Raw genomic sequence first — 13193 nt, 5'->3', positions numbered from 1 at the left:
TAGAGGGCCTCTCTGGTGGCACAAAGGGTTAAGTCTCAGCAATATGAAGCAATCCGCAGCCACTGAAGCATGAGTTCGATCCCTGGCCAGGGAGCTAACCCACATGGCACAGCAGACCTCTCAAACCACTTCTGTCTCGCCCACTGCTCCCCTCAGCATGTATTTCATCAGTCTGCCTGTTCTGTTCCCTGCTCTGTCTCTGGTGAATCCTCGCACCCTCCCGTGCATCTGGCCTGTGCCCTGGTTCTTGTATAAAAATAAATAAATCTGGGGGAAAAAAAAAAAAAAAACTTCCTTAAACCAAAAGGCCAGAGTCAAACAAATTTACAAACTAATTCTTTTTTTTTTTTTTTTAAGATTTATTTATTTATATTTTATTTATACAAGCACTGGGTACAGTCAGAAGCGCGGGAGGGTGAGAGAATTCACCAGAGCCAGAGCGGGGAGCAGAGCAGGCAGAAGGACTGAAGTACACTGCTGAGGGGAGCAGCAGGCGGCAGGAGAGGTCTGCGCACCATGTGGGAATCTCCCGTGGCCGGGGAGCAGCCGGGGATCGAACCGGCACCGCAGAGGCCGCAGGCAGCCTCGCAACCCAGCGCTCAACCGCTGCGCCACCGGGGAGGCCCTACAAACTAATTCTAACAAACCTTTAAAGAAAAATTTATGCCCAATCTGCTCAAATTATTTCTAAATATATAAGCAGAGTGAATGCTGCCTAACACATTTTAGGAAGCCAACATTACCTAACAATGAAATCAGACGAAAAACACAATGAAATCATAGACCAATATTCTCGATGAACATTGTTGCAAAAATCTTCAATACTAGCAAATCAGATTTAGCAATACACTACAAGGATCACACAACATGACCAAGTGGAATTTATCCTAGTGATGCAAGCATGGTCTAGTATACATAACTCAATGTGATACATTCTATCAACAGAAGTACAGATTAAAAATTTACATTATCAATAGATGCAGGGAAAGGATTTGATATGATTAGGCCCCATTATGATAAAAACTCTAAAGAAGATGTGAATAGAAGGACTTTACCTCAATATAATAAAGCCCAGATATTAAAACTAACAGCTAATATAAAATTAATGGTGAGAAACTGAAATCTTCTTTCCCTTTAAAATCTGGAACAAGACAACGATGTTCACTGCCACCACTTCTGCTTAATTCAGAATTACAGGTTTTGACTACAACAATCACATAACAACAGGAAATAAGGGAACCCAAATTGGAAAAGAAGTGAAACTACCACTATTTGTAGATGATATTCATAGATAACCATAAAAGCCCCACCAAAAAGTTATTAGAATAGATGAATATAAACAGGTTGCAAAGTCAACATAAAAAAATCTACAGAATTTTTGTATACAATGAACAAAAGAATTATTCCATTCACAATCACTTCAAAAAGAATCTAATAACTTGGAATTAACCAAGGAGGTAAAAGATCTATACAAAAAGAACTACAAGATGTTTGTTAAAGAACTTAGGTAGTGATATAAGAGATGCAAAGAATTCCCATGTTCATGGATGAGGAGAATTAATATAATCAAAATGACTATGCATCTAAAGCGATATATAAATTTGGTGCAATCCCCATGAAACTATGAATAATATTCTTTAAAGAAATTGATCAAAACATTGAAATTTACATGAAACCATAAAATTCTGTGAAATTCAAAAGCAATTCTGAGAAAAAAGGAGAGAAATGGTGGTACTTTAAATGTTATTATAAAGCAACAGTACTAGAAACAATATAATAATAGACACAGGGATCAATGGAACAGAACGGAAAGCTCAGATGTAAAAAGAATATAAAGTCGGACCACTCTCTAACTCCATACATAAACATTAATTCAAAATTAATCAAAGATCTAGATATAAGATCTGTAACAATGAAATATATAGAAGATATCGGGCCTCCCTGGTGGTGGAAGGGGTTAAGCACTGCACTACGGAGCAATCCGCAGCCTCTGCAGCATAAGTTCGATCACCAGCCAGCCAACCAGAAAGAAACCCACATGAGTTTCTGCAAAGCAGACCTCTCCTGTCTTGCCCGCTGCTCCCCTCAGCAGTGTATTTCAGTCAGTCTGCCTGTTCTGTTCCTCACTCTCTCTCTAGTGAATCCTCTCACCTCCCACACCTCTGGCCTGTACTCTGGTTCTTATATGCATAAATAAATGTTTAAAAAAAAAGTTAACAAAAAAAAAAAGAAATATATAGAAGATATATGTTCTATGACACCAGTGATAAAGATAGCAAGGGAAATAAATAAAAGCAAAAATAAATAATTGGGATCACCTCAAATTAAAAAGCTTTTACAGAAGAAAATATAATAATTAAATATTAGATTTTTTTTTTTAATTTTTATTTATTTATTTATTTATACAAGCACTGGGGTACAGTCAGAAGCACAGGAGGGCGAGAGAATTCACCAGAGTCAGAGCAGAGCACAGAGAAGGCAGACTGACGAAATACACTGCCGAAGGGATCAGCGGGCGGCAGGAGAGGTCTGCGTGCCATGTGGGACCCTCGCCCGGTGGCCGGGAATCGAACCGACGCTGCAGAGGCTGCAGGCAGCTTCGCAACCCAGTGCTCAACCGCTGCGCCACCAGGGAGGCCCCTAAATATTAGATTTTAAAAAAGGCATCCGGGGGCCTCCCTAGTGGCGCAAGGGGTTAAGTCTCAGCACTATGAAGCAATACGCAGCCACTGCAGCATGAATTCAATCCCCAGCCAGGAGGCTAACCATATACCCATGAGAATATCACACATCAAAAAGACCCCCAAAGAAGTGTTAGAGAGGATGTGGAGAAAGAGGAACCATATTATATTGTTGGTAGGAATGCAAACTGATGCAGCCATTTTGGAAAATGATCTGGATTTATCTTGAAAGCTAAAAATGTAAATAATGCATGACCCAGCAATCCCATTGTTGGGCAACCATTTGAAGAATGTGAAACCATTAATCCAAAAAACAATTTGACCCAGTATGTTTATTTACAATAGCTAGGACATGGGAACAACATAAATACTCATTGATACACAATTAGTTCAAGAAGATGTAGTATATCCAACCTATGGAATACCATAATGAAAAATGAAATGCTGCCATTTACAGCGGAGTTTGAGAGAATTATGTGTATTGATGCAAGTCAGATCAACAAGACAAATATTTGCACATGTATACAGCAGACAATTCAACAAAGTAAAATACTCATTAAAAACTGGTAGACATTAATTCAAAAATGAGGTTTCTGAGGTTGGGGGGAAGAAAGGGTTACGAGAATATAAGGGATGGTGGGGAAGGGGGAAAGGATGTGGCTTAAAACTAAGTTAACATCCCCAATTAAATTACATCAGAAAAGACATTCTATAGCACTTGGATTACAAAAACTGATTGTCTTTTGGCAAATCCAAGTTCTATCAGTTACAATCTTTAGCAAAATGGCCCCCCCAATATACCCCCAAAAAAGACTACAGATAAACGTTAAGTTGATTTCAGACTGGAATGAATATATAATGGCTTAAAAATTCAGTTAAAAAAACACAACTGGTGGGCCTCCTTGGTGATGCAAGGGGTTAAGTCTCAGCACTATCAAGCTATCAGCAGCAGAGTTCTGCTGCTGAACTCTGCTGAACTGCAGCAAGAGTTCAATCCTCGGCCAGGAAGCTAACCCACATGGCACAGCAGACCTCTCCTGTCTCGCCTGCTGCTCCCCTCAGCAATGTATTTCAGTCAGTCTGCCTGTTCTGCTCCCTACTCTGTCTTTGGTGAATCCTCTCACCCCCCGCACCCCTAGCCTACACCCAAACTCTTGTATGCATAAATAAATAAAACAAATCTTAAAAAAAAAAAATACTCAACTAGTTAGAAATGGGGAAATGAAATAAAAACACTCACAGAAGAAACCTGAAAGGCCAGTAACACCTAAAACAATGTTCAACCTTAATAGTAATAAAGTTGTCTTTTAAAAATGGTGTGGAAGTGGAAAAGATCTTAAGGAACTTAAAAGCTTTTTAAGGGCCTCCCTGGTGGTGCAGGGGTTAAAGACAGTGCTATCAAGAACTGCCAGCCACTACAGCAAGAATTTGCTCCCTAGGGCCTCCCCAGTGGCGCAGCAGTTGAGCACTGGGCTCCAAAGCTGCCCGCAACACCTGTAGTGCCAGTTCGATCCCTGGCTGCTGGCGAGGGTCTCACATGGCGTGCAGACCCCTCCTGCTGCGCCTGCTGCTCCCCTCAGCAGTGTCCTCCGTCTGTCTGCCTTTTCTGCTCCCCACTCTGGCTCTGGTGAATTCTCTCACCCTCCCGTGCTTCTGACTGTACCCAGTGCTTGTATAAATAAATAAATAAATCTTTGGGGGTGGGGGAAGAGTTTGCTCCCTAGCTGGCCAGGGAGCAACCCACATGGCAGAGCAGACCTCTCCTGCCTCGCCCACTGCTCCCCTCAGCAGTGTATTTCGGTGCATCTGCCTGTTCTGCTCCACACTCTCTGGTGAATCCTCTCATGCCTCTGTACCTCTGGCTTACACCCCAGATCTTGTATGCATAAATAAATAAATCTTAAAAAAAAATTGTACTCTATTAAAAAAAAAAAGCTTTTTAAGACACTCTTGCCTCAGATGAAGGGGTCATGAAGGAGAACACCCCTCTGAATACTAAAAGTAGAACACTGCATGCCAGGCGCCTCTAAATTATCCTACCCAAGGTGACAATTCATGCAGAACACAGCTCTTCATTAGAACTTTGTGAACCAGGGAGAAACAGAAATCACTTTAATGTAACATAATTACATAATTCAGATTACAAAAGGTAATGTACATGATCTAATGCTCACAACCTCATACCAATTTTGGGGGGTAGGATTTGTTGAGTACTTGTTATGTGGCTAATATGATTTAGAATGTGAGTTTTAAATTCTATTCAATTGGATAAAAAAATTAAAAGTAATATGTGGCTAAGGTGACTAACCTGGACACAGAACTCATGCCTTGGCTGTCCCTCTCATCTTCTATACTATATGAAGCTCAGCCAAAGCAGGAGAAGGTCATGGCATGCAAGAGTGACAGGTGCACTGAGGGTGTAGGTGTCCACTACAGAGCACTGAGGGCTTCAACAGCCAAGAAATAGACACTTACCTCCTCTTCTTCTTCTGAGCCACTTTCTTCACTATCAGATCTTGGAGCTACTTCATACCTAAAGGAAAAAAAAAAAAAAATCACTGTTTTCATATAAGTCTCCACAGAATAAGAACTATTCATTTTCCTTAAGCAAATTGGCCTGTGTTCAAAAGCAAGCAAAATCACCCCCAGCTGTCAGCTACCTTGAAACAAGTCCGACATTGACTCAGGCTCCTGGCTGCACCTGGAATTTGAGGCCCAACTCACCCTGGGTTCATCTCAAGCCAGGCCTCCAGCTGCCCTGCTTTGGGGGCATCTGTGCCTGTGAGGATCTTCCCACTCTCCACATGGATCACTTTCACAGGCAGGTCACTCATTTGGCTGGTCTCGTCCAGAGGCTGAAAAAAAGTCACATGTGTGACTTCAGATGTCCATACCTTGGTTGTCCCCTAACCATGGCCAATTGGGGAAGAGTCCTCTCAACTCATGCCCAGAAATGTCACACAAAGATAGCCAGTGGTTGTGAAATGGGTTACGTATTAATAATTCAATAAAAACATATAACCCCCTTGATGACATGTGTTTATTTACATAATTGACATATTTTAAATTTCAAATAAGCAATATACCCATAGTTCAAAATTTAAGAGAGTCTAGAGCATGGACTCTTCCCCATCCCCACCTGACAGATTTTCTCTTCACAGTTATCCACAAGTATCAGTTTCTCATGTGTCCTACCAGATTAATTCATGCTTAAGAAACCAGACTTGGCTATCCTGTCCTCCCTTTTACATCGATTCTACTGTTCACATTTGTCTGCCCCTGATTTTTTTCACTTATTCTGAATTTGTAGACTTCACTAGGGTCCTCATTCTTTTTCTGCTAAAGACCTAACTAGAATATCTGAAAAAAATAAGCCAACTTCCCTTTAAGCAACGAATATGGAATTCATAGATTTTGAAGAACTATTCTGAGACACCAAATTTGGATGAACATTTCCCCCTTCAGTGGCATCTTCATGTTTCCTGGAAAAGCCTTCAACATGAGGATGAGGATGAAAACATTTGTATACATCTTCCAGAAAGCTATGCCCCCCTTCCCCTCAAAGTGCAGCACTTACAGTCAATACCACCCCCACAGCAGAAAGATTAGTCTCCATGCATTAAAATCTCACTCAAGGGGCCTCCCTGGTGGCGCAAGGGGTTAAGACGCAACCATGAAGCTATCAGCAGCCACTGCAGCACGAGTTTGATCCCGGGCCAGGGAGCTACCTACACAGCACAGCAGATCTCTCCTGACTCAACCGCTGTTCCCCTCAGCAGTGTATTTCAGTCATTCTGCCTGTTCTGTTCCCCACTCTGTCTCTGATGAATCCTCTCACCCCCCGCATCTCTGGCCTGTACCCCAGTTCTTGTATGCATAAATAATCTTTAAAAAAAAATCTCACTCAAAAGTGGGCCACTGTGGAGTGTGACACCATCCCCGCCCATTGCTCCCTGAGTGTGGTTAACAATGCTTGAACCTACACTCCCATCCCCAGAATCCTAACTGTACTACTCTGAGGTTTGGGCCTCCCAGTTTTTAAAAGCTCTGCAAGTGATTCCAATGCCCAGCCGAGGGATAATGTGCCATTGGTCGACAACAAGGACAACCCATCAATGAGCAATGCTTCCCATTCCTGAACAGAAGGGTCGGCACAGATATTACCCAAAAAGACTCCTTGAATTGTACTTCCCAGTGACATGACCTTTTCTGTGAATGCTGCATAGGATCTTATAAAGACTGCACTTTAGAAAAATGCCAGTACACATTCTTCCTTAAAATTTCAATATAGGGGGCCTCCCCGGTGGCGCAGCAGTTGAGCGCTGGGTTGCAAAGCTGCCCGCGGCCTCTGCATCACCGGTTCGATCCCTGGCCACAGGGTGAGGGTCCCACATGGCTCGCAGACCTCTCCTGCCGCCCGCTGCTCCCCTCAGCAGTGTACTTCGTCAGTCTGCCTGATCTGTTCCCTGCTCTGGCTCTGGTGAATTCTCTCACCCTCCCGCGCTTCTGACTGTACCCAGTGCTTGTATAAATAAATAAATAAATAAATCTTTTAAAAAAAAAGAAAAAAAAATTTTAATATAGGGACCTCCTTGGTGGTGCTAGGGGTTAAATCTCAGCACTACAAAGCTATCGGCAGCTACCGCAGCGCAAGTTCAATCCCCTGCCAGGGAGCTAACACGCATGGCGCAACAAGATCTCTCTGGTCTCGCCCACTGCTCCCCTCAGCAGTGCATTTCAGCAGATCCACCTGTTCTGCTCCCCACTCTGTCTCTGGTGAATCCTCTCACTACCCTACTCTGGCCTGTACTCCAGTTTTTCTATGTAAAAATAAATAAAATCTTTAAAAAAAAATTTTGATGTAACACTTTAAATGGAATCATGGAAAGTAAATACATATACCATCACTTACTTTCAGCCAACAGGAAAATGTGTGCATCTGCTGTTGACTAAATTGTGTCCCTCCTAAATTTATGTCAACTTCACAACTCCTATTGTGACTGTAGTTTGAGACGAGACCTTTGGGGGCTTATTGGGATTAGAAAAGGATCATAAGGTCTTCATGCTAAGACCAGTGCCCTTACAAAATGAGACCTGAAAACTCTCCCTCCATATGAGGACACAGAGAGAAGGCAGCTTTCTACAAGCCAGGAAGAGAAGTCTAACAATGAACCAACATTGTTGTACTCGATCTTAAATTTGGAGTCTCCAAAACTGTAATATACATTTCTATTGTTTAAGCCACCCAGTCTATATTTTACTAAGGCAACTGACTAAGACAGCATCAAATGTAGTGTACAAGGAGGCTCATTCATTAAAACGTGTGCAACAGGAAAAAAGGAAAAAGTAGAAATATCCACCAATGGGTGAGGAGGTAAACTAGGGTGCATCAGAGCTGCTCAGTGCAGAATCTTTGTTAATAGCTACAAATGGGAAACAACCCAATAGCTACAATTTGAGCAAAGAAAGAGATTCTAATACAAAATATACCAAAATGAAACAAAGGGGATATAACAGCAAGGGCTTCTGGAAGTATAGGGAAAACAACAACCAAGTATTCAACATGCCTAACTGTGAGAGAGCAAGCAAATGAGTCACCTCTCTATATAGTGACATTAGAAAGAATAAGGTGGATGAGGTAACCAGGAAAGCATCACAGACACAAGACACAACGCCAGTGGGGTAAAGCAAGTCCTCCGCTGCACATGCACAGACAAGGCTCAGAGCAAAACACCCCAGTGGTTACTCAAGGTCCCTGTAGGAAGTGGAATTGTGGAGGGGCAAAAAAGGAGGGGGCAAAGGAAGCAATTCTTATTTAAGCATCTCACCTTTATACACCTACGAGCATAGAAAATGAGAAGAGTACCTTCAGCAGGCAAGTGAGAATGTTATGGAAAAGATGGTGTGAAGGGACAGCAAACCTTCTGAATGGCCACTTTCTAGAGTTCTGGCCTAATGGAACTAGACTAGTTTCATATACTAAATGATGAGTAAATAAATACAACCAAGAAAGGTGGGGAAAGACAACACTAATGGGAGGATAAGTAGATAAAGAGCCCAAGTAACTCATGAGCACATGCTCCTGAGCTAAAGAACTACACATACTGGATCCTAACTAGGAGGCTTCTTTTGAAAAGGAATAGCAATTTTGTACTTTTATAACTTCTAGGATTAAGCAAATTAGGAATATTATCCCTGGCTAACTGGGATAAGGTTTCAAATATATTACATACATGTTACAAAATACAGAAAACAAGGATAGAAGTAACCTTTCATGTTGGATTAGAATTGGAGGTATCGATGTGACCACAAGGTTTTAACATCTATAACCAGGATGCAGATGTAAATGTGTACATACAACTGTTCCCTAGATCTACCCACTGATCCTAGAAGCAAAGACACCCAAGTAGCATTGAGCACATCTCAATTCAGAGCTTTGTTTCTAAATATTCTGATGAAAGAAACTAGGGCTCCTTGGAGAAATGGCTGACTGCAGTCTTGGGGAGGAAAAGCAAATGAACCTGGGTCACTTGGTGTGTAAGGAAGTAAGAAGTCTTCAAAGAACGAGGGTGCCATGTCAAATGGATGCAGAAGCAAATTTGAAGGGATTCCTATTAAGTCCAAATGAACAATTTGAGCATCAAACGAATTGATGATAGTAAAGGACTAAACTAAGTAGGAATCTGTGCGCTGGTATCAAGGACTGGTGAACTATGGCCAAATAGGAAAGAGAAAGCTTCTCCTTATCATGAATAGAGGCAGAAAGAACAATGGAGGGGAAAATTGCCATTTGTAACCATCCAGTGGAAACTGGTATAGGCAAAGACCTCAATGATATAATGGGTGGAAGTTTGAGGAGTTACAATGTGTTTATATAGTCTCAAGTATCTCCCCACAAGGTACTTTGTAATCACAAAAGGAAAAATTGTATCTTTGCAGTGGAAAGCTCTTGGCCAACCCCAAGGGATCAAAGAACATCACCAGTGATTTAACAAATTTGTGCCATGAACTCTAGGTGTGACATATTGAGAGCACAGTGTTACTTCAGGATCTTCTGAATCTACTTACAAGAAAGCACCAGTTAAACCCAAATTGAAGATCAGTCAAACCCAAATTGGCCTTGCCCGTTAGAAATGCCAAGGTCAGAAAACAAAAGAAAAAATGAGAAACTGTTGAAGCTCACTGGAGACTACAGGGACCACCAGAAGGCCACACATGACCCAGGGTTTTCTGCGGCTAGAAGGATAATGTAAGGACAACTGGTAAAAACCTGATGAAGGGCTGTGAATTAGCTCATGCTATTACAACAGTGTTTATTTCCTGTTTTTGATGATTGTACAGATGTGGAAAAGAATGATTTTTTTTTTTTTTAGTAGAGGCATGCTTTATTTATTTATTTATTTGTTTGTTTGTTTTACTTATACATGCACTGGGTACAGTCAGAAGCACGGGAGGGTGAGAGAATTCACCAGAGCCAGAGTGGGGAGCAGAGCAGGCAGAAGGACCGAAGCACACTGCTGAGGGGAGCAGCGGGCGGCAGGAGAGGTCTGCGCACCATGTGGGACCCTCCTCCGGTGGCCGGGGAGCAGCCGGGGATTGAACCAGCGTCTCGGGCGCGGGCAGCTTTGCAACCCAGCGCTCAACCGCTGTGCCACCGGGGAGGCCCGAAAAGAATGATCTTGATTTTAGGAAATATACGCTGAAATGTGTGGTGGTAAAGAGCCATCAGGAACCCTTCTTATTCTCAAATGGTTCAGGAAAAACTGATAGTACTTGAAAATGGAGTATCTGTGTGATGCATACTCAGGAATTCTCTGCATTTCTGCTCCTAACCTATGAGTCTGAGATAACATTAAAGTAAAGAATTAAAAATAAATAGTGCGACACATGCACAGAAAAAGATCTGGAAGGAAAGACATCTAGATCTTAACAATGTGGCCTCTCAGGCATGGGATCAAGAAGGGTAGGATATAGCAGGGGACAAACCTGGATTCTTACCATCATCACATGGCTTTTGTCATTTAAAAAGGAAAAATATTACAGGAGAAAACAGACCTAAGATCTGGGGCTGGGCTGTCATTTCCATGAGAATAAAATCCCATTTTCTCACCTCACCATCAGGTCCGATCGCGGGTGTCTGTCCTTCTGCATTTTCTGCCTTCTGGAAATAGATACAGTTGCTCTCAGACAAAGATGCACCTCTAGGCCACTTACGCCAAAGCAGCCACCCCTACCCCACCAAACAAACCTTCTTTTTCTTCTTCTTCTTTTTTTCCTTGGCAACTTGGGCAGCTTTGTGCTGCCGCACCAACTCTGTGAGGTTAGCCACATACTCATCTGTCTGCTGTAAGAGGTAGGCCAAGCGCTTGTCCTTCTTCTGGTCGATGAGTTTGCGGTACCCTTCTTCATCTTCAGCCTGCAAAAAGTGTGCAATTATGGTGGTGGCTGCTGAGACACTCTGCCCAATGCAGGCAAAACTGGAGTCAAGAAGCCCACTGAGGGTTGTTACTAACCAGCAATTGGACCTGCATTTAGAGAGTGCTTAGCTCATACCCAACATTGTGGCTTTACATAGGCCTTCATATATCTATCAACTCTCCCTTCAGTATTTCCTCAACTCCTACGCAGTACTAGGCCCAGAAGGGATCTGATACACAGACAACATCCTGTTGGAAGGCATTTTAAAAAGTCAGTAGCAAGTCCTGTCCTTCCTGTTCACTAACATACCCAAAGACCAAACCTCTCTCTCCATCCAGTCCAAGCCATATCACTTCCACAGATGCCTACTTCCCACCCCTGCTCCACTTCCCACCCCTGTTCCTCCTGACTTTGAGTATAAATTGGATCACACAAACCTCCAGCTCAGTCGTCCTTGGCTCTCCCTCATGTACAAAATTAAATCCAAAGCCTTCCCAGTAGCCTGCAAGTCCCCACAAGACCTGCATCTCTTGCCCCACACTAGGCTATTCCAGGGACCATGTGCTTTCTCTCAGTTGGCTGTCTCCTACCTTTTGCCCTTGACCTTGGCTGGTTCCTCTATTCTTAGGAGGTGCTCCCTCCAGATCTCCCACCTGGTGGATTATGCCCCTACCACTCCACCAATCCCCACTCCTTCGCCTGACTTCACTCCTCTTCGGTGTTCTTTTCATGCGAGGATCTGCCTCTCATCCTTTTCCTTGCCTTTGCACACACAGGAACAGCTGTCATATCTGCTCAGTTAGAGCATCATCTATGACTAAATGATCAGATGTGTGGGTGGGGACTGGGAATTGAGACCATGCCATTGGTGGCTCTCACAACCAGGGTACCAGAGAACAGCCAGGTAACTAGCAAGGTAATATCTCATTGTGATGGTCAAAGTGACCAGGCAAAGATCTGAAACCTAAATCCTTTTTTCTCTCTAGCCCATCTACAAACCTCAGCACAATACTGGATAATGGATCCTTTGGGCCTACAACACCCAATGTACAAAGGGGCACAAAGTCACTAAAGCAGAATTTTACCATGAGTCTCCGCATTCTCTCCTTCTCAATTCTCTCATTTTCTTTTTTCTGTTCCCGCTCTGTATTGGCATGGTATGTGGCCACTGCCTTGGTAAGTTTCTGGATTTTGCCTGTGACTGATCTGTGATATTCTTTGAAATCCTTGGCATGCTGAAGAATGCTGTTGAGGTATTCCTGCAGGATACACAAAAGAGAGAGGACTAGTGCCTGGTGGGAGTCACTGTGACATTTCCTCAAGCGAGATGGAGCTTAACAGACATCTCATTTAGAAACAATAGGTTATAATCAAAACAATACTTTAACACCATAATACTGCCTATGAGGTTCTGCATTCTCCGTGTAAGGATAAGACTCAGTTTTGAGGGGCTTGCTGGGGCAGAAGAGTTAAAAGTCTTAGCACTTTTATAGCAATGGCTTGAGTTCGATCCCCAGCCAAGGAGCTAACCCACATAAGGTAAAACAGACCTCTCCTGTCTCGCCTGCTGCTCCTCTCAGCAATGTATTTCAGTAGATCTGTCTGTTCTGTTCCCTATTCTGTCTCTGGTGAATCCTCTCACCCCCTGTACCTCTGGCCTAGACCCCAGATCTTGTATGCATAAGTAAATAAATCCTTATAAATAAATAAATAAATAAATATCTTAAAAAAAAAAAAAAAAAAGACGACGACTCAGTTTTGATAACGGTGTGGTGAGAGAGGCCCGCCCTCAGACACAATCAAGCTGGCTGGGCAACATAGCATTTTATGTGCCTGCCCTCAACCAAGTTACTCCACTACTAGGAATTTATTTTAAGGAAATAGCTAAGATTGACCAAAAATGCCTATCCCAGTGTTATTTTTAACAACGAAAAGTTAAAATACTCTACATATCCCCAGAGAAATAGTTATATCAATTACTGGAAGCTGACAGAAAACAACATAGACGTTATGAGTCATGTTTCAACAAATCTAAGTATTTTTTGAAAGGTCATTATTTAAAACTTTGATTTTCACATGCATACTGAAATAAAG

General features: G+C 42.5%; 1 protein-coding gene across 6 annotated transcripts in view; it reads right to left on the bottom strand.

Moving 5' to 3' along the window:
- The window catches only part of SMARCA4 (SWI/SNF related, matrix associated, actin dependent regulator of chromatin, subfamily a, member 4), an 89926-nt gene that overhangs the window by 49671 nt on the left and 27062 nt on the right, over positions 1–13193 (bottom strand). For all 6 annotated transcript variants that reach the window (XM_037505819.1, XM_037505823.1, XM_054693274.1 and 3 more), the window contains 5 exons: positions 12185–12358; positions 10930–11097; positions 10792–10842; positions 5406–5536; positions 5157–5214 (listed from right to left, as the gene is read on the bottom strand). In XM_037505819.1, coding sequence (XP_037361716.1) covers positions 5157–5214; positions 5406–5536; positions 10792–10842; positions 10930–11097; positions 12185–12358 — 582 coding nt within the window. The remainder of the gene's footprint in view (positions 1–5156; positions 5215–5405; positions 5537–10791; positions 10843–10929; positions 11098–12184; positions 12359–13193) is intronic.

Source organism: Talpa occidentalis, unplaced genomic scaffold, assembly GCF_014898055.3.
Source record: "Talpa occidentalis isolate TD23 unplaced genomic scaffold, MPIMG_talOcc4v2.1 talOcc4.12, whole genome shotgun sequence".
Taxonomy (NCBI): Eukaryota; Metazoa; Chordata; class Mammalia; order Eulipotyphla; family Talpidae; genus Talpa; species Talpa occidentalis.
The sequence above is the reverse complement of the archived record's forward strand: the minus strand, read 5'-3'. Positions and strand labels throughout refer to the sequence as shown.